The sequence below is a fragment of the Ctenopharyngodon idella genome, chromosome 21 (genome assembly GCF_019924925.1).
Source record: "Ctenopharyngodon idella isolate HZGC_01 chromosome 21, HZGC01, whole genome shotgun sequence".
Classification (NCBI taxonomy): domain Eukaryota; kingdom Metazoa; phylum Chordata; class Actinopteri; order Cypriniformes; family Xenocyprididae; genus Ctenopharyngodon; species Ctenopharyngodon idella.
This window is the reverse complement of record NC_067240.1, coordinates 23,937,269-23,959,473: the sequence shown is the minus strand read 5'-3', so window position 1 is coordinate 23,959,473 and position 22,205 is coordinate 23,937,269. Positions and strand designations below refer to the sequence as shown.

At 36.9% G+C, this 22,205-nt stretch overlaps 1 protein-coding gene across 1 annotated transcript in view; it reads left to right on the top strand.

Moving 5' to 3' along the window:
• The window catches only part of chm (CHM Rab escort protein), a 75,848-nt gene that overhangs the window by 21,011 nt on the left and 32,632 nt on the right, over window positions 1-22,205 (top strand). The window contains exons 5-9 of the mRNA XM_051877522.1: window positions 2,253-2,586; window positions 2,826-2,942; window positions 4,062-4,182; window positions 5,073-5,295; window positions 18,393-18,470. Coding sequence (XP_051733482.1) covers window positions 2,253-2,586; window positions 2,826-2,942; window positions 4,062-4,182; window positions 5,073-5,295; window positions 18,393-18,470 — 873 coding nt within the window. The remainder of the gene's footprint in view (window positions 1-2,252; window positions 2,587-2,825; window positions 2,943-4,061; window positions 4,183-5,072; window positions 5,296-18,392; window positions 18,471-22,205) is intronic.

Below are 22,205 nucleotides of genomic sequence, written 5' to 3'. Positions count from 1 at the left end.
GCTACAGAACACCTAAAATGCTTGGGAGACATTCTCAACAGTGCAGCAATGGCGGACTGTACAACTGGCTGTGAACTCGCTCAGGGCGGTTCTATGTTAAAACGGCAGTGTCTGTCAACATTCGTGGGCAGGGCCTGTGGCTAATGTGACATCACATTGCCAGGGATCTGGAAACGGCTTGTTCTGAGACACTGCTTATGATTTATGGGGATTAAAAAAAAAAGGAGTGGTTGGATTTTTATCTTTATAAGGTGGTTGTGTACACACACTGCCAACACACATTTATGTCCAAACACCATGCAAAAGTGAATTTTGCATAATAGGTCCCCTTTAAGGTATTGTACAGCATAGAATCAGAATAATAATAAACATAATAAACTATGTGAGTTGACTTCTAGGTTAATTACAATTAAAGTAAAAGTAATTAAAGTACAGTGTAAAAAAATATTTTTCAAAGTTGTAAGTAAAGTTTATTGGAGTATGTTTTACAAGAAAAATGCTTTAATTCATGTGTTACTTGCCATTCCTTTGTAATCATTTGTGAAATTTACTAGCAATTTAAAAAGTAAATCCAACACCAATTTTTTTGTGTAAAAGGTAAAACAGCAGATAATTAATAATAGATAATAAATAAAATTATTTATAATGAATAGCAATAATAATAATTATAAATACTACTAATAATAAATAAAATAATAATTAACTATGGAAAAAGTCACACTATGTTGCTAGACATCTATGCTATTCCTCATAAAATCCAAATAATGTATATAAATCTAAGAGGCTGTTTACACAACACCGGAAAAAAAACTGAAAACTTTTTATGTGTTTCAGCCATTTATTTACACGACAACGGCGTTTTGGTGGCCTGAAAATGCAAACTTTTGAAAACGGGTTTCAAAGTGCAAGTTTTTGAAAACTATACCATTGTCATCTCTGTGTAAACTGCAAAAACGCGAATCTGTGAAAACGGTGACGGCACATGCGTATTACGTGTTTAGTCTATCCACCTTATTTGTCAACACAGAATTAAGGTATTTCTGTGAATGTGCGAGACTTCCAATTTATTAGCCGCTATAGAGAAATAATAAGAATATCAAAGTGCGGTAAACTATAAAAATAAAGTGGATGGGCATGCGCGTTTGACACGGGTGCTCTGTATAAAAATAAGTATGTGTCGGTGCGTAATGTTTCTTTACAAAGTGACATCGCCAACTACTTGTCTGGCATGCGTAATACAGCGTTGTAGTCATTTTCATGGATCCGTGTGAACGGGAATAGTTTTGATAACGTTGTCATCTGTACAAAGGAAAAACTTTTTTAGTAAACGTACCCTAAATGTTTTGAAATGAGGTTACTCACTAACAATTGTAAATTATATTTTTAATGACTGAAAAAAATGGAATCCTGAGGGTGAATCTCCAGGTCAAAACACATATTGTACAAACACAGTGTACAACCTCCTTCACATAGTGTACAAAGCCAGAGAAATATTTTAAAATGATTGCCAGGACATAGACCAAGAAGAAAATGCATTTTTTTTTACCTTAATGCAGGGCCATAACCACCATAGACACTGAGGGGGACAAGTTCCCCCCAATAATTAGAAATGGACAAATTGTCCCCTCCAGTATTTGAAATTCTGGCACTGATCTGCTACACTCCATTATGCAGCTCTCTGTTTGTTGTTAACCTGGTCATCAATGTAAAATTGAGATGGCCAATCAAGTTAAAGTAGGCAGGGTTTACTGTTAGAAGCAGAGCGCGAAGCAGAGCGCAGAGCGCGAATTCCAGCGCAAAAAGAGAGCGGGGTAAGATGGAAATAGTAAAACATTTAATATTTAACATTAAACGACCCACAATAATATCCAGGGATGCAAACTATTCGACTTTTTTTCCTCAAATATGGCCATTTTGAATTGAAAATATGGTATCATTTACGTGATTCATTCATAACTGAGTGTAACAATATAAGAAACAATTTGGGTTTTTGACTAGTAGGCATACAAATAAAAGTGCATGTGTTTAAAATATATTTTGCAAATAGTTTAAAATGATTACTTACCAACTAGAATTAGACCTAGAATTTCCTTCACTATTTTGTTTATTAATGCTTTATTTAAAAAAAAAAAAAAAAAAAAGAAAGGTCCCCCCCCCCAATGTTCAAGACATGGTTATGGCCTTTCAATGTTAAAAATCTTGTTATAATTTTTTTTTCTGATGCTGTAACTAATTTTCCTGTCCTTTTATAGTGAGGAAGAAGAGAAAGAAGAAACGAATACCCCGTTAATAAGCTGTCCGCCAGTGAATGCAGAGACTGAATCAGAAGAGACCAATGAAGACTCTACAGAGGCTCAAGACACGGTTACAGGTGATGACGCTACAGAATCCAATGCTAAGACGCAGAACGAGGAGCATGAGGAGCAGCAGACATCTGAGATTTCAGAACCCAGCCAATCACAGGAAGAGAAAGAGCCGCAGCCAATCAGCAGCCCAGCAGATCCACCTGTGGAGGTGGAAAAGAAGATAACATATCAAAAGTTGTTAAAAGAAGGACGTAGATTCAACATCGACCTTGTCTCCAAGGTTTGTATTGTTTAAATATGATAATCAGAATACTACATAATAAAGAGCAAATAATAGGAAACCAAGAACTGCTTTAATTACCAAGACATCACACCTACATGTGTGAATAGATGCTTCAAACTTTAAAAATGACTTACTAAAACACCATCATGTAGTGATCGCAGCCTGACATCTGTCTTTAAATGAACTTAGAAGGCAGTGAATGAAATTTATAGTGTGCTCTTTGACCCCCTTCAAAGCTGATGTATTCACGTGGTGCATTGGTGGATCTGCTCATCAAATCTAATGTGAGCCGTTACGCAGAGTTCAAGAACATCGGCCGCATCCTCACCTGTAGAAATGGAAAAGTAGAGCAGGTATGGAGCAGATCTAATTCTAACAGAATAAAGTAACTGTTTGTCTGTCTGTATCTATATCTGTCTGTCTGTATCTATATCTGTCTATCTGTCTGTCTGTCTATTTATCTGTATCTATCTGTCTGTCTTGTCTGTCTGTCTTTATTCCATCTGTCTTTGTCTGTCTATCTATCTGCTTGTTTTCCTTTGATCGATCGATCCATCTATCTGTCTGTCTGTCTGTCTGTCTGTCTGTCTTTATTCCATCTGTCTTTGTCTGTCTATCTATCTATCTATCTGCTTGTTTTCCTTTGATCTATCTGTCTGTCTGTCTGTCTGTCTGCTTGTTTTCCTTTGATCGATCTATCTATCTGTCTGTCTGTCTGTCTGTCTGTCTTTATTCCTTTATTCCATCCGTCTGTCTATCAATCTGTCTATCTATCTAACTGTCTGTCTGTCTGTCTGTCTTTATTCCATCTGTCTTTGTCTATCTATCTGCTTGTTTTCCTTTGATCGATCTATCTGTCTGTCTGTCTGCTTCTTTTTTTATCTATCTGTCTGTCTGTCTGCTTTTTTATCTGTCTATCTATGTATGTCTGTCTGTCTGTCTGCTTGTTTTCCTTCTATCTATCTATCTATCTATCTATCTATCTATATGTCTGTCTGTCTGTCTGTCTGTCTGCTTGTTTTCCTTTTATCTGTCTGTCTGTCTATCTATCTATCTATCTATCTATCTATCTTGGTCTTAATCCGAAATTATGTACCCTTCATGTTTTTCTCATATAGATTGTATTTTAGGTCTAATATAAGGCTTCCTGATTCAAATTATTGGAGCAGTTCAGCTAAGATAAAATGATTAAATTGATTTGCTGCTTGATTCATCTGTTTCCATTTACTAATGTACCTGATAAGAGTATTGACGCAAAAGGTGTTTCTCATTTCACTAAATGCAGCATTGTAATGCAAAATCCATCTGTGTGAGTAATTTAGGGCTAAAGATAAGCTGTTTTTCTCACAATTGTTACATCCCCCTCTGTACTGCATGTGTGTAATATGTTTACTCGTACATGCAAACTTGCATGAATGCACATATATGTCACTACTTTAACCTGCTATGTCCTGCTTCTTCCTCGTCTGAAGGTCCCATGTTCACGGGCTGATGTGTTTGCCAGTAAGCAGCTGACTGTGGTGGAGAAACGCATGCTGATGAAGTTTCTTACCTTCTGTCTGGACTTTGAGCAACACCCAGAGGAGTACCAGGGTATGACCCCTAGTGTTTGTTTCCATGCAGCTTACATGGGACATCAGAGATCTATCACAGACATGTACTATAGATTTCGACTCTTATTAGAAATCAATCATCATCAGTCATATTAGAATTCAAAATTAAAATCAAAATTGACCTTTTTATTTTTCTTCATTTTAAAGGGAAAAAAAAGTTTTTTAGATTATTTTCAGATTCTTTCTCTGCCTTTGAAACTACCTAAGCAAGTCTGTGTGGGCAGGGGAAATATTAGTAAACAATAATATCATAGCCTAACATCCACGATCCAATAAAGTGGCTGTGCATTATTTTTATTATACATTTTTAGAAAAGTAGTTCCCGAAAGCTAGTGAAAACAATGAGAATTCCTTTTGACCTAAAACTTTTGACTTTTTATTTAAAAATGCATGTAAATTACATGTAAATGACCATAAAATTCAAGTAATTAAAAAAATAATAATAATAATAATTTTTGGAAAATATTTTAACTGCATTTTTTTAATCCTAGCAAAAATTTGTGATAAGTTGTGATAATCGCTTTCTTCAATTCACGTACTTTTTTTTTTTTTTTACCCAATGTTAAGTTTTGGATGGCCTGCAATGGCGTAGTGAAGAACATTTTACAAATGTAAAAAAGCATGATGGGAAATTGGCGGCATATTTATATTTATTAATTTTACTAAATATAAATACGCCGCCAATTTCCCATCATGCTTTTTTTACAGTCACTGACATAAAGTAAATTGCTCCTTTTATTACAGTGTTAGCCAACATGTAATAATAATCTCTTTGATTCATTCAGTCTATCTGTTATTCCCTGGCAGGCTTAGTGGGAGGTCATATTGTCATTTTACACTGTAACACATTTAAAATTGTCCTTATTTTAGACTACTCCGAGAAACCATTTAGCGAGTTCCTGAAGAACAAGAAGCTCACTGAGAACCTGCAAGACTTCGTCCTGCACTCCATCGCTATGGTGACGCAGCAGACCCTCACAGAGGAAGGACTAAAGGCCACGCAGCACTTCCTGCGATGCTTGGGTCGCTACGGCAACACTCCCTTCCTGTTCCCCCTCTACGGCCTGGGAGAAATCCCACAATGCTTTTGCAGGTAAATTGTACATGATGCTGTTACAGAATAGAGCAGAAAAAGACTTTATCAGGTCATTTCACATAGGGGTTATTATAGTTAACAAACTAAAAGCGTAAAAACATTTTTGTTACTTGAAATAAAATAAACTTTAACTTAAAGGTACACTATGTAACTTTTTTGTTCAAAATTAATGGGTTAGTTCACCCAACAATGAAAATTCTGTCATTAATTACTCACCCTCATGTCGTTCCACACCCGTAAGAGCTTCTTTCATCTTCGGAACACAAATTAAGATATTTTTGATGAAATCTAAGAGCTTTCTGACATCCCTATAGACAGCAACGTCATAACTGACAAGAATACATTTTGTGTGCAAAAACAAACAACTTTATTCAACAATTTCTTCTCTTCCCTGTCAGTCTCCTACACTGTTTACGTTGAAGACACATTGCAGAGCTTCCGTGTTCTACGTCGGAACGCCGACTGATTGTTGGCCAACTCCTGCGTCAGCATCACACGCATGCGTTATGCTGCTCATGTGTACGGCGTTCATGTCTGCGTTCTGACGTAGAACACGGAAGCTCTGCACTGCATTCACTACGTGAACAGCGTATCAGACTGACAGGGAAGAGAAGAAATTGTTGAATAAAGTCGTTATTTTTGTTTTGATTTTGGTATTTATTGCCATTTCATAACTTTAAGATTGAAGTCACATGGACTATTTTAACATGTCTTTACTACCTTTTTGGGCCTTGAAATTGGTTATGACATTATGGTGTCTATGGGGGATCAGAAAGCTCTCGGATTTCATCAAAAATATCTTAATTTGTGTTCCGAAGATGAACAAAGGTCTTACGGGTGTGGAAAGACATGAGGGTGAGTAATTAATGACAGAAATTTCATTTTTGGTTGAACTAACCCTTTAACAAAATTTAAATAATGAGTCAATACGTCATCAATCCTTCTTCCAAAACGTGTTTTTGTCTTACCCTGATTTACTATAGTAAGCCTATTATAAGAGTTTATATTTTAGACCTGACAGGATGGTTTTTGTAGGAAACTGCGTACATATGTCACTTGCTTGTGCTTTTCTTGTCATCCATAAATAGAGAAAAGTTTCTCCGCCTAGTTTGTATGGTGTAGGAGTGGCATAGGTTAATTGTCATAATGAGCGAGAAAGAATGACATGAAGCAGCTAAATCTCGAAACTCCAGGGAATCACCTGTTTTAATAAAACATGAGTCTGCTGGCAAAAAGAGAATGCGACAGAGCTCGTAATAAAACAAGAACCAACATTGGCTTGGCTTTTCGGAGATGGCGAGAACTGAGGGATTTTAAATTTTGTAAAAGCGATGTGGAGATGGCATTTTTAATACTCAACAGGTGGGTAAAGTATTTTATTGAACATATAAATTGCCATATGTAGCTCTCTAACAAAGTTCATAGTAAAGCATTATCTGTTGTGAAGGGTCATTTGACAGAATTTTCATTTTTGGATGAACTATCCCTTTAATCGCTAAAGTAACATCTTTATCTAGTCATCTTGAGATCCTTTCCATCTAAACTGGTTATATCTGTGAAATCTAGTAGTGTTTTATTAGCAGTAGGATAACCATATTCATCCACACAGACATGTAGAGCCGAAGCACAACCAAAACAATGTTCTTCCACAAAATGCATGCAGTTTTTTTTTAACCACTTGATTGCCAAAAACATAGTGTACCTTTTAAATATATGAAAAAATATATATATAAAAAACAGCTAGTTGCCAAAGCAACACTTCTCATTTTCATTTAGCTTAACTTGATGTACTAAAATAACTAAATCAAACTTTTAATAAAAAAAACAAAAACAAAAAACAACTAATAAAAATGACAAAAACACAAGAGTACTAAAATTTTAACTAAAATTAAAATGAAAACAGAAAATATAAAAATAACTATTTTAAAATATTAATAAAAACTATAATAAAATCTCATTACATTGTCAGGGCATTTTAAAGGCACAGCAACAAAACACTGCCATTTGATTCAGATAGTGAAAAATGATCATAAAAATTATGACATTTGGGTAAAAAAAACTCCTTTAAATTCACTATGAAATCAAAATTGACTTCTTATTTTTTTATGAAATATTTCAGCAAAATTATTTATCCGCGCTCATCGTTATTTTTTCAATTCATGCCCTCGTAATCTTTAATCAAAATAACCTCCCCTCCCTCTTGCAGCGACATCTCTTCTCTAATGACCTGTGAGGGCGGGACAACCTGTCACTCACATGACATCACAGCAATAGCAAACCACTCCCATCCAATCAATTCGCCCTGGACAAAATCAAGTCCCGCCCTACATTTTTTTTCTTGTTCAAGAAGCCGTTTCATAGTATGTCACAATAGGGAAAAAAAGACTTTAATATTCAACTCTAGATTCTTTACAGCTCAGTTTTAGCTCACACACTCAGCTCTGAGGCGGAAGGAAGGAATCTGGCAGTTAGAAGGAGGGTCAGAGCTCTGCAGGACCCTGAGTGTTTGCTTTTAGCACTTTGAGTCTGCTGGGAGCAGTGCTGTGAAACGGTGGCACTTAGAGACGAGCAGTCTTCAGCCCTGTGCCGCTGAGAGGAATCATCATCACAGAAACCATGAGCTGGCGTCAGGCCAGGTTACAGAGAACATCTCCCCAAAGACAAGCAGAACAGTCGAGTGTTTATCTAAAATGCACATATGACTCCAATCTCTAGTTCGAGCTCTGCTCTGAGAAATAAGTCTATTTGTGTACACATTACGTCAATAAGGCTATAAAGCTAATGTGCCAAACTAGATCAGGTCAGTGATATAGATTATTGAGAGGACAGAGCCATTGCCAGATGTCTTTTCCAGTGTAAACACATCAGATCGATATCAGTATTTCATTTTTAGTCAATTAAATCACCATTTGATTGTGTCGTCTGAAGTTTCTGATTGGATTTGAACAGTTTTTGCTGTTATGTAATCATGTTCTGTGATATGATTTTATCATTATTCCACGTAAAGGCAACTTAACCCTCCACCTCACAATTTAAGCTTGAATTTCCTCGTCTGAGATATCTGCGAATTTTAATGTGCCTCCTCATCTGTGAGGCAGATTAATTAGCATTTTTGATTTCCATAGTTTTCCACTAATCACCCTTGCTGACATTCAGATAAGCATGCTAGCGCACTGAGGCATGAACCCACCTGCAAGCTGTCCATCATCTGCAGAGGGAACGCAAGAAACAGTTGTCTCCGCTGACTTTTTTTTGCGCCATGACTTCATTTTAAAATTGAGCACTGAGTATTTCTTTTCACTCGTCAAAGGTGGTTTACAAAATGGATGTTGTACAATGCATCTTAAAAGAAAAGGAAAGAAAAGATTTGCTTAATAAATAAAGGAATAGTTCAGCAACAAATCGTCACCTTGGAATTATAAGGTTCTATCTGACATTTTTGTCAATTGATTTATTCACATATTCTTGATTTACATATTCTCACATAAGTTGTGTACATTTTGGGACTTTTTTTAGAAAACAAAATGGTTCTATCTAGAAAGGAGAATGGAATGCAAAAACTTTGAAGCTCAATATCTCAGAACTGCTCCGAACGCAGATAGAACCTTATAATTCCAAGGTGGCGAAATAACAAAGTAACCACCTTCGTGTCATTCCAAACCTGTATGTGTTCCTTTCTTGTGTAGAACACAAAAGGAGTATGTTAAAGAATATGTTAAAGAACTTCCTGGCTGCTCTTTTCTGTATAAAGAGAGTGAAGGATAATCCAGGTCTTCGAGATCCAAAATTACAAAAAAAAAAAAAACTCTATAAAAGTAGCCTAGGTCATAAAAAGTGTTTAAAGGGATAGTTCACCCAAAAGTGAAAATTATCCCATGATTTACTCACCCTCAAGCCATCCTAGGTGTATATGACTATGTTCTTTCAGACGAACACAATCCGAGATATATTTAAAAATATTCTTAGTCCTCCAAGGTTTATAATGGTTGTGAATGGTAGGCCAAATTCTGAAGACAGAAAAAAATGCATCCATCCATAAAAAAAAATGAATCCATACGACTCCCGAGGGTTAATAAAGGCCTTTTGAAGTGAAGGGATGTGTTTTTGTAAGAAAAATATCCATATTTAAAATTTTACGTATTCAAACAACTAGCTTCCAGTGAAAGACCGCATGCAGAATATACACCTAGGATGGCTTGAGGGTGAGTAAATCATGGGATAATCATGGGATAATTTTCATTTTTAGGTGAACTGTCCCTTTAATGGAATAACATGAGTCTTAATTGTCATTTTAAAGTGTTAGTTCACCAAAAAATTAAATTTCTGTCATCATTTACTCGTTCATCTTCGAAACACAAATGAAGATCTTTTTGATTAAATCTAAGAGCTTTCTGTCCCTCCATTGACAGCTATGTGACTACCACTTTGACGCTTCAAAAAGTTCATAAAAGGATCGTAAAACTAATCCATATGAATTGAGCAAAATTTTCTGAATAGACAGGATTGCTTTATGCGCTGAACAGATTTAATTTAGGTTCACATATAAACATTGATTAACTCACACATCAGTTGTGGTAAACAGAAGCTCAAGTATGTTTGACGTGCGAGAACCAATGAGGTTTGTTTTCGTGCATTACGCAGCACATTTGAGCTTCCGCAAGAGGTTTGTTCTTGTGCGTCAAGCAGGTTCGGTTGAGCTTCTGTTTATGTTCGCTGATCAACGTTTATATGTGAATAAAAGCTTAAATTCATTCTGTTCATCATATAAAGCAATCGTGTTTCTTCAGAAAATTTGGACTTAACCACTAAATTCATATTGATTAGTTTTACGATCTCTTTATGAACTTTTTGAAGCATCAAAGTGGTAGTTGCATAGGCTGTCAATGGAGGGACAGAAAGCTCTCAGATTTCATCAAAAATATCTTCATTTTTGTTTTGAAGATGAAGTCTTTCGGGTTTGGAATGACATGAGGGTGAGTAAATAATGACAGAATTTTCATTTTAGGATGAACTAACCCCTTTAAGAGGTTTAACATTTTGGGACGGGAAAAACAGGAAACATAATATGGTCTAATGTGATAATTATATTTCTAAAGGGAGTGATTAAATACATTTTCAAAGTCAAAATGTGGGGCTGTTGTGCGTTCTCAGAGCAGTTTGCAATCCAAGTGAACTGCCAAGCATTTGCTTATGATCTGTTGATCAATCATGACAGTATTTATGTTATGGTTAGCATTTTTTCATGAACTATTTACTTAAATGCACAATGAAACTAAAGTAGTGACAGATCTTTTCTTCTGTATTGTGACGTATTGTGAAGTGTAACAGATTATCGAAGAAGAAAAAATGTAGGGTTTTGAAATGTGGCTGATACACTCAAAAATGGATACAGATGAACATAAGCTTGCAGTGGCGGGTTTAAGCAGACTAAATGATTGGAGAATCCTGCATACATCACCGGAGAGAAGTCTGTCGTTTTCACAGAGGTCAAAACTTTTTTTTTCTTTTTTTTTTAATGTAAGGAATATACAGTACATGTGTGAATTGTTTACAATAAGAGCTATGGCCCTGTTTACACCTGGTTTTAAGATGTGTTTTGGTCAATCAGATCACATGAATGACACTAAATACAAGTGTAAATAGGGTCTAAAACGTTTTGAGCTTGTCTGCTTTCGGCCACTTCCAGAGGTAGTCGAAAACACATTGCTTTCGTAGTGTAGACACTCTTGTCAAGTCAAGCCACCTTTGTTTATATAGCGCTTTTTACAATGCAGATTGTGTCAAAGCAGCTTTACAGTGATAACTGGTATATAATTTTGGCTGCACAGCAGCTCTTAAAGAAAATGGTGTCATTGTCCATCTTAAGTAAATTCAGTATTGATTCATTCGGTTGTAAGAATCAATAGTTATTAGTTTAGTTAATTTATCTATATCAGCACTGGCGTGAACAGCGATGTCATCATCCAGCTCAGTTCAGTTCGCATACAATGGTGTCAATGCTCATATGGTCAAATGCATTCGAACAGCCACAAAAAAACCACCTACTGCCTGCCTACTGACCTAATGCGTAAACTTTATGGGAAGCGCGCTAGCCAGACGGGATTGTCGACTGAAGACACAAATTTGGTTTGAAGACGAAAAACGTACCAAGCACAATGTTCTCTCACCATTCCTGATTTCTAACACACACTCACAGCATTCGGCGTGATCTTATGGCAGAAACAGAAGCTGATGCTCTCCGGATGTTTTTCCGTCGTCTTTCATATGTAAATTGCATGAGATCATTTCATCCATTAGATTGAAAAATCTGAAAAATCTCATACATTTACCCATCCATAGACCCTCAGGACAGAAGTGGTTGAAAGTGGACAAATGAGACTAAAACGCCAGGTGTAAACGGGAATGTATCTCCCTCGTCTACTTTCATTTCATCTAACTTTAAAGTTTACGCCATGTACAATTTGCAAACGTGAGTTATACAGTTGTAGAATGTCACAGCAGACAGGTGAGTCTATTAAAGAATTAAAAGGATGAAATGAAGTACCACAGATAGAGATGACAGGAGGATAAAAAGTTGGGGAGAAATGGAAAGAGATGAACCTAAGAGGGGACAAAAGCAAGGGATTGAGAGACAAAAGTCAGAAGCAGAGAACAAGCGAGGGAGGTGGGTTCATTCATCACGCTGATACCTGCTTGCAGGTGATAGATGGATAGATGGAGGTGCAAACTCAATAATGCTCACTCTCTCAGTTATTCACAGATCAGCGAGCAGCTCCGCTAATATAGTGATGAAATGCTTTACCGTCCTCACCCGCATTATCCCTCAAGTTTTGACAGCGGAGACTTTTTAATTTCTAAATAACCTTTGGCACTCTGACTGCCATCCTCCGTCTTCTGCACCCCGTTCCGGTTCCTCCGTCTCCGTCGCTGGGATGTTTTTTGGAGCCGGCGTGATCCATTCAGCCCGGTAAACACATTTGGCCGTGACAGGTTATGATTTGCACCTGCGATCACGGCGCTCCAATCAGACAACAGTCAAACAGAAACAGATTGAGAGGACGGGGAAATGCATTAATTAGAGGCGATGATTGTCTTCCCAGCATTCCCTCACACGCCGCGTTTCCTCTCTGTCATTCGTTTTCCTCCCCCTTTACCGTGTGTTCTCGGGGAGCAATAAACATTTAATTTATTCAGATCCAAACAGGATTTAATTTTCGCAGAGAAAGGCCTGCCAGCCAGCATGGCGCTTTGTTTTCTTTTAATTATTGGCCAACCATTAGCCCCCCACTCGGCTTCCAGCACCCTAGATTACAAGTGAATTTGCCGGCAATGAACCTGACAGGTAAGTGGTCTTTGCTGCGTGTGGTAATTTTGTTTGTTTAGCATCTCCTGCACGGTAAGGGGATTTATTGTCGACGCACACGGAACGCTAATAAAACGTTCCCTCCTTTTTTTTTCCGTTTTTCGTGGGCCTCCCATGGGCGCTCAGATGTTTTCCCCAAACCTGGTTTGGCTTTTGAGGAGGAGGAGCGTGTCCAAATGTGGCATCAGGTTTTTTGTTGTTGTGTTGTGTTGCTTTAATCAAGTGAGTCAAGCTTTTCTTGCCTTTGTTTAATAGACTGAGATCTAACAGGTCACAAGGGATGCATTCAAGATCTTTTAGATTAATGGCTTCAATTCCGGCCCATTATTGACTATCTGCTGGGAGATTGTGCAGAATGTTTTGCTCTTTTGTTTAAATAGGGTGAGCTTTTTTTGGTTCTCATCAAGCAAACAAAAATTGTCAAAAGGCCATTTTGTTTTTTTTTATATGTTTTTAATTTAATGTATTTTACATTTTTTATGTTTATCAATATGGAATGTCTAATTGTTACTGCCTATTTTTAAAATTTAGACGTGTAGTACTAATTTAAATGGATAGGCTCACTTTCAAATGAAAATTACCCCAAACTTTACTCACCCTCAAGCCATCCTAGGTGTATATGACTTTCTTCTTTCTGATGAACACAGTCGGAGATATATTAATAAATATCTTGACGCATCCAAGCTTTATAATAGTAGTGAGCGATACCAACGAGTATGAAGCTGAAGAAAGTGCTTCCATCCACATCCATCCATCATAAACGTACTCCACACAGCTCCGGGGGGTTAACTTACGCGACGCCAGTTTACACTTTCTTCGTAAGTTGAATATGGAAGGCGGTATAGCGGAAGCTACATATTTTACTTCATAACCTGTTAAATATGGATATTTTTTTCTTACACAAATGCATCGCTTCGCTTCAGAAGGCCTTTATTAACCCCCCGGAGCCGTGTGGAGTACACGTTTATGATGGATGGATGTGGATGGAAGCACTTTCTTCAGCTCATACTCTTTGGTATCGCCATTATAAAGCTCGGATGTGTCAGGATATTTATTAATATGACTCCGATTGTATCAGAAAGAAGACAGTCATATACACCTAGGATGGCTTGAGGGTGAGTATAGCTTGGGGTAATTTTCATTTGAAAGTGAACTAATCCTTTAACCCTTTAAATCCACTATCTCTTGAAGAGAGCATGAAGGAATGAGTTGCTCTATGCATTTGTGCATAAAAATGGGTTAAGTTCATCAATATTAAAAGTACAACCTTTCTTAATGAATATTTTAAAATGTTATTCTCTTTATTTTTATTTCTTAATTTATATTTAATTTATCATTTATCATTTGTTCTATACTTAGACTATCATTCAAAAGTAGTTTTTAAAGAAATTAATACTTCTATTCAACAGGGTTGCATTAAATTGATCAAAAGTGACAGTAAAGACATGAATAATGTTACAAAAGATTTCGATTTCAAATAAATGCTGTTCTTTTCAACTTTCTATTCATCAAAGAGTCCGAGGATAAAGTGATCACAGTTTTCACAAAAATATTAAGCAGCACAACTTTCCACTTTAAAGGGGATATTTCATGAAAATCTGACTTTTTCAGTGTTTAAGTGCTATAATCGGGTCCTCGATGCCTCTACCAACCCAGAAAACGTGAAAAAGGACAACACGGTAACTTTGTTTTGGCAAGTCTTTCTCTACAAGCGTGTGGAAAAAATGAGCTGCTCAGATTTCACTCCCCTAGTGACGTAGGAAGGGGATCTTATTATAATATTACCGCCCCTTAGTCTGCACGTTTCCACCCACAGCGCCGGCATTTTGTTTTCGCAAGCGACAACGGTGTACCAGTTCTAACGCCATGGCAAAAGTTTGAGCAAAGCATTTCTAACTGTTCTGTCGTTGGCTGCACAGACGAGCACAGAACGTGGCTCTGTTTGGCAAACAGGTACGCTATGTATAGTGGGCGTCCATACGGGTTTTGCACAAGATTAACATGACGGCACATGCTAGTTGATGAGTTGAATCAACTCCCCAGCAACTACATAAATTTATCCACTAACCATTCTAAAAGTTGTAACTTCTTCCTGAGTCTCTCCATCAGTGTCTGACTCCGGTTTGAACAACGTAAGGCTGAACACCGTTACTGACAATCCTCATTTTGGCTGCGTGAGATTCTCCAGCTTTGTTGTTGTTGAGCAACCAAAGTGCGAGCTGTTAAAGCTCCGCCCTCTTCTGGAAAGCGGGTAGGGAGCAGCAGCTCATTTGTATTTAAAGGGACACACACAAAAACGGCATGTTTTTGCTCACAAATATGGGCAAATTTGACAAGCTGTAATAAATGATCTGTGGGGTATTTTGAGCTGAAACTTCACAGACACATTCTGGGGACACCAGAGACTTATGTTACATCTTGTGAAAAGGGGCATAATAGGTCCCCTATAATAAGAAATGTTTCTTGAGCAGCAAATCAGCATATTAGAATGATTTCTGAAGGATCATGTGACACTGAAGACTGGAGTAACAGGAATAAATAATATTTTTTAATTTATTTTACACTGTAATATTTTGCAATGTTTTTACTGCATTTCTTAATCAAATAAATGTAGCCTTGGTGGGCATAAGAAAGACATTAAAATCTTTCCAAACCTAAACTTTTGAACAGTAGCGTATGTTAAGTATTTTTGCACAAATTGAAACCCATAACTTATCACCAAGTGGCTTTTAGAAATGTCCTTTTTTATATACCTTAATATCCCTTTTCTAGATCAATATAAATAACACACAGTAGAGCATCATAACTTGCAAAGTGAAATTCGTTATGGATTGCAGCCTGTAGCTATCTCAACCTGTTATCTCTGAAAACACTAGGATATCATACCATTGCATTTCCTGCGGCATGAAAAAAGCTTCCGTCCTTACAGGGCTCTGTTCAATTTATTTGAAGCTCTGCCGTGATGTTGCCATTAGAGCCCGAAGCTTGTTTGTGCTTCTTGTTACATTACTTTTTAATTACAGAAATAACTAGTTGGAGGCAGTTGTTTTGTGGGGATGTCGGTGGGGTAAGGGTGGGGGGGGGGTGGTGTTAGGTGACGAGAAAGAGGGAGTTGTCGAAGATTTATTTTGGATGTGACCTTCTCCACACTCGCTGCAGCTGTAATCAGTGGAATTAATAGCATAATCAAATTATACACAAACTCATAAATCATCGGTGAGCGCGCTGTCACGGCGTTGGGCTATTAATGGCCTCCATTGTTTTGCTACCGTATTAAAAAATCACGTCCCCTGATTCCCGTCTTGATAGGAACTGAAATGCCATTTAGAGGCTATAAAGAGCAGGGGCTTGTGGGGGTACTGGATTTTCACAACTGTTAATTTAGCCGTGATGGCGAGTGATGTCGCCAGGGCGAGTGCTGGGGCCTGGAGAGGGAAAGGCAGTGCCCACGCACTCCGCCCGACTGCATCATTGCAGCCGACAGCGGGCAGTTAATTAGAGTAATATCAGCTTAAACGTCTGTCAGTTAGGGTTAATGACATCAAAGGGCTTCCCTGCTGCCTCTATGGGGTTCTGTGGAGGACAGGAGATGGGCCCAGATGATTGCTGGCAGATTTAGCCTCTCTTTTTTTTTTTATCTTTGCACTTTATTAAGATGCCATGTCTCTATATTAATCTGGGCAGACAAGGCCAGAAGATTTTTTTTTTCCCTCTCTTGTTTAAGCTTGCAGTGAACAGCAAAGTGTCCTTTTCCATCTCACCATCTGTGTCTTCAGACATATTTATGTGGCCTAATATCCCACCTATGCCCTTCATGTTACATACAAGATGGTGGCTGATGGATTTCTTTCAGTGTATATTTATGCCCTAATGAAAGAAAAAAAATGATTAGATCACCACCCAATGTAAGGTTTGTGCCACAGCAGTATTGGTGATTACCAAAATCATTTTTTATGTTTCTGTAATGGTTAATCCACACCAGTATGCATAAGCTCGTTAGTCACAGTAGTGTTTCTAATGCTAAAATATAATTATTGTTTGGATTTAATGGATTCAAAGATCGATCGCACTAAAGTTTCATCAAAAGCAATCTTTGGGAACATCTAGAAATTATTTGGAAGTCAATAACAAAAGAAACGGTGGAAAAGTACATAAACACAAAATGTACATAGACAAAAAACACAAAACAGCAAAAATGCAAGCTGTTATCAAGGCCAAAGGAGGCCATATAAAATAAAAATAAATGTAATAATAATATTCCTGCAAATTCCCCGCTTTGTTGGGCATTTTTTTCAACATGACAATAAGGATATGCATTCTCCCAAGGTGAAAAACCTTCTGTGGACATGTATTGCACTCAATCTTAACACTCTTGAGCGCCTGTGGGGGATTCTGTAGAGATGAGTTGAGCAACACTCCCCAATAAAGATCAGGGCATTTAAGGAGCTCATCATCCAGGAGTTAAACAGGACAGATGTGACAATTTGTCATGAACTTGTACACTCCGTGCCAAGAAGGGTCAGAGCAGTATATTCAAAATTACGGAGGACTACTAAGCACTAGAATATTATACATTTGTTGAATTAAATCTAGTGTGTACTCATTTCTGCAATCCTTAATTTAAACAAAATTGGCTAATTTACTTATTTTATGGCTATTAATGACATATATTTCTCAGTTTTTATTATGTATATGTCTTATGCATTTCAGTTTTTCCATCTTTCCATGAATTGTATTAGTGATCATAAAGAAAATACATCTTTTGTTCAGAGGGGGTGTACTCATTTATGCTGTGCACTATAATATATATATATATATATATATATATATATATATAATCTTTATTCAACAAGGAAATTGATCAAAAATGACAGTAAAGACTTGCAATTTTTACCAAAACTAAAAAATATTAAGCAGCACTGTTTTTAAAATTTCCTAAACACCAAATCAGCATATTAGAATGATTTCTGAAGGATCATGTGACACTGAAGACTGGAGTAATGATGCTGAGTTTTTTTTTTCTTCTTTGCCATCAATTTTAAATATTACAACAACAAAAAAATTTAATTTTAATAATATTTGACAATACTTTTACTGAATGTTTTACTGTGATTTTTATCAAATAAATACAGCCTTGGTGAGAATTACACTTCTTTCAAAAACATAAAAAATCTTATGGCTTGTTTCTCGTTTCTTTGTCTATTTTTTTTTTTTTTTATGAAATAACCCATGAGAGAGCAAAACAGTCATTTTTTCTATGGTTAAGGGTGTAATCAAGTTTCACTAACAGCCTCTAATGGCTTATTGCCTTTGTAAAACTGCAGAAATGGCAATAAGATAAAGGAAAGCAATGTATAATACAGATATATATATATATATATATATATATATATATATATATATCCTATTTAAGGTTGTCTCCAGGCTTTTTAAGAATATTTGAATCACTTTGTCTTTGTGTTTATAGTTTAATTAAGCTGCTATACTTTATCACCACAAAATCGCATGAAAACTTTACTTGTGAAGGTAACACATTTTAAGATCTTGGTGACATTTTTGCCTTGTCAAATGAATTGGATTTTGTCCTTTTTGTGTGGACAAGGTGTGATCAGCCCTTTTAATGTCACGCCATCAGCTGTAATTACGGGTGTTTAGCAATTCCATTCAGATTGGATGTCATTATAAATAAACGCAAGCGTATTTAAGGTGTTGCTTTTTTTTCTCCTTGCAGAATGTGTGCCGTATTTGGAGGAATTTATTGTCTGCGACACTCAGTGCAGTGCCTGGTTGTGGACAAGGCATCTAACAAGTAAGTAGTTCACCACTGATTCTGTTCTTACACTTTGACAGCACACATTAAGACAAAAAAACTTTCAACTCATAACACACAGAAATTCAATTAGATACGTAGATTTACTTCCTCCTCTGGTTGATTCACACCACTCCAGTATCCCAAGGCTGATCAGAGCTCATTTGTGTACAGGGTACTCAAAAACAAGGCCAAGAGATGGCGCACATGAGTGAATGGGGTGGGGGGGATATTCGGAATATAGATATGAAATTAATTTTCAGGGAGACAGCGGTACCAGCCCCCCTTAAGCAGCCGAGCTTGGAAGACAAATCACAGACTCTGCCACTTGGGCCGGCGATGAGTGATGCCGCTTTTTCCTCGTGGCCTTACCTCCACTAATTGATTTTCATCTGAAGACAAAAAAGCCCTCTGTTGCTGCCTCTTAAAAAATGAGAGTTCATCTCCCGTCTCCCTTGATTAATCTGTGCTGATAATGTGCGTCAGGCCCCACCAGAAAGGCCTTTAATGAGTTTCAAAGGTGGATTGTTGTCATAAACTAGGTTAGATCTGGGTTTTTTCCCCTCTCTCTTTATTTCTCTCTCATTCTTTGGCCCTCTCTTTGGCGATATATTGAGTTTCTTTCATCTTGCTGGTGAATGACCCAGGGGGCTTGGATTCCTCTGGATGTAGCGCACGACACTTACACATGTGATAGCATTAGCTTACTAGTGTTAAGGCTATTGCAGACCTTGCCGGTGCAGCAGCACTCAAATTAGATGTATTTCCCTGCCGTTTACCGTAAAATCATAAATTGCTCATAAACTAGTAGACGGGCATATCACCTATCTAGGAATGGGTAAAAAATATAGATTTTCTGATTAAAGGCCCATTCACACCAAGAACGATAGCTATGTTAGCGTCCACACCAGCAGACAATACAGTTCTGTTTATAAGTGTGCACTGCAGTTTTGTCCTCTGCTGCTTTAAAGTTCTTTAAAGCAGGATGGATTGTGATTGGCTGTCAATGTTTAATCATGTTCATTAGATGGAAAAAAAAAAATCGTTATGAAAGTGATTCCAGCGGTATTGTTTCTCTGTGCCGTTATCGTTAAAGTTGTGGTGGGGACTCTTCTGTTGTTTTACATTTAGAATGATTTTTAAGACTATGGGCCCTATTTTAACAATTTAAGCACATGGTCTGAAGCGCATGGGGCAGGTGCACTTAGAGCGTGTCCAAATCCTCTTTTGCTAGTTTAACAACAGAAAAAATGGACGGCGCACCAGGCGCATGGTCCAAATGGGTTGTACCTAGTCTCTTAATGAGTCATGGAAGTGTTTTGGGCTTAACATGCAATAAACCAATCAGGTCGTCATCTCCCATTCCCTTTAAAAAGCCAGGTGTGCTTGCACCATGGCAGATTGCCATTTACATGGTGGAATATAGACGCCCTCAACCTGACGAGTCAGTTTAAATACTACAAATAATTAGCCAATTTCATTTGTCATTACTGCAAATAGGTAATTCTGATAAATGCAATGACTATCCATTTTTATGTTTATGTACACAATAATAATCTTTTACATTGTAATCCTTTTATTTGTAATATTTTGCATGTTTGTGCTGCTGCGCTTCCCTGTGTGTGTAAGCAGTGTACGCGTGCACCCGCTTATAGGCGCATATTACTAACGCACCCTTAAAATAACAAAATATATATATATATATACAAATATATATATATATATATATATATATATATATATATATATATATATTGCACCACTGACTTTAGACCAGGTTTTCGTTGGTCAATGGCGCAGTCGTTTTCAGTTTCCTCAAAATAGCAACACGCCAACAATGCACCTGGACACACCTCGTTTTCAGACAAGCACGACCATGGGCGAACAGATGGCTGCCAGTGCATTTGCTATTTAAACAACGTGGGCGCTGGATATGAAAATGATAACTGGAGCATGCTGAAAATAGCAATAAAACACTTGAGTCGCGTCGGGTGTGTGATAGGACCCAATATCTTTATTGAAATTATTATAGTTATCGTCCTTTTCGGGCCTAAATTGCAATCTCAGTAACGATTCTTAAAGTCTCAAGATCACTCTTATACTCCATCCATATACACCCAGGGCGGTAGCCAGGGTTTTGTAATTACCTAGGTCCCAAATTTGCACTAGTTAGGGGGGTTTGGAGGCATGCCCCCCCACCCCACTCCACCCCAAGAGAACTGGTATTTCTCTGATCTACAAATATGCATTGACATTTGAAGGCCACAAAAATTGGATAACAATAGCTTTAAAACCATGTCAGTGGGCAGTAGATTATTTGCTCTCTCCTCATCTCTATCACTCTTTCTTTTTTCCTCAGTCTCCTTATCTTGCCCTGTCTCTTCCCCTTCTAAATCTGAGCTTTGACTGATAGTCTTTTCATTTTCGTCAGTGTCAGTGAAGACAGTAAACATAGGGTCAACTGATATTTATATGTTTAATGAATCATTTTCTTTGAAGTTAATTTACTGAAGGCTACCAGGAAAGCTAGATAACTAAGTTTATTAAATTTATAATCATTCAAAATATGTACACATTCCTTATTTATCTTATGCCTAATATAATGAAAAAGACTTCTTGTTTCTTGTCTCCTCACATTGATAGTTACGAATTACATGAATCACATCAATATAGGACTATTCAAAATGGCAAAATTAGACAAAAGTTTTAGTTTGCATTCCTGATTATTTTTGTTGCTCATTTAACATTTATATCTTAAAACGGCTGGCAAAAATGAAATGCTTAGTTTAGCTACTTACATCTTATCTCTCACTTTATGATCGTGTCACGCTGGAATTCACGCTCAGCAGCTTTCTGTGAACTATTTTGATTTGATGGTCATCTCATATATTTTTACATTGAAGAGCGGTGACAGACCTCACCGCTAAGACAGCTCAGATGAGACGTTCGGTTATCTTGGTGCTGTGCAATATCTTTGCAGCACTTAAGTAGAGTTAATACTATATTAGGCTATTATTCCACAATGTTTATTATATACACCTCAGGAAAAATACTGATGTCCGGACCTCATAGCTGGCTACGGCCATGGCCACACTGTGCTGCTTCTGCTGAATCTACTGCTCCACGGCAAAATAAGTCATATTTTAAGGACTTATTATGAGTCTGAATTGAATGTGAATGGCAGTTTTTTTTATTTAGTTATAACGTACAGAGTAAACAGTTTCATGAACAAATGAAACTGACCCGTTCTTTTTAGTGTATCAAAAACATGCAGCGCAACCATTGTAGTCCGATTTATGAACAAATGAGAATGTATAATAATAAATAAAGGAATTTTAAAAAAAGAATATATAAATGCAATATAACAATTAAATGTTTTTTAAAATATAATTAAAATCTAGTATTAATTATATATTACAATTAAACCTATAATATTTTCATAATATACCTAGCTAGAAGGTTCCCTGTATAATTTACAGCAGCAGCCCAGAGAGAATTTCTTTCATATTTTGACATTATAACCGAAATATGCCCAGTTAAATCAGAATGAAATCGAATCAAATTGAAAATGGAATTGAATCAAAAGAAAAGCTTGTGAATCAGAATGAAATCTCATCAGGAAATGTGTAATGTTACCCATTTTGTAAACCTGACCAAAGTTTTGAAAAGTAATAAATGATATTTTAAGAGGTTGTTTTTGCTTGGCTGCAATGCAAAAAGTAGCTGACTGCAGAA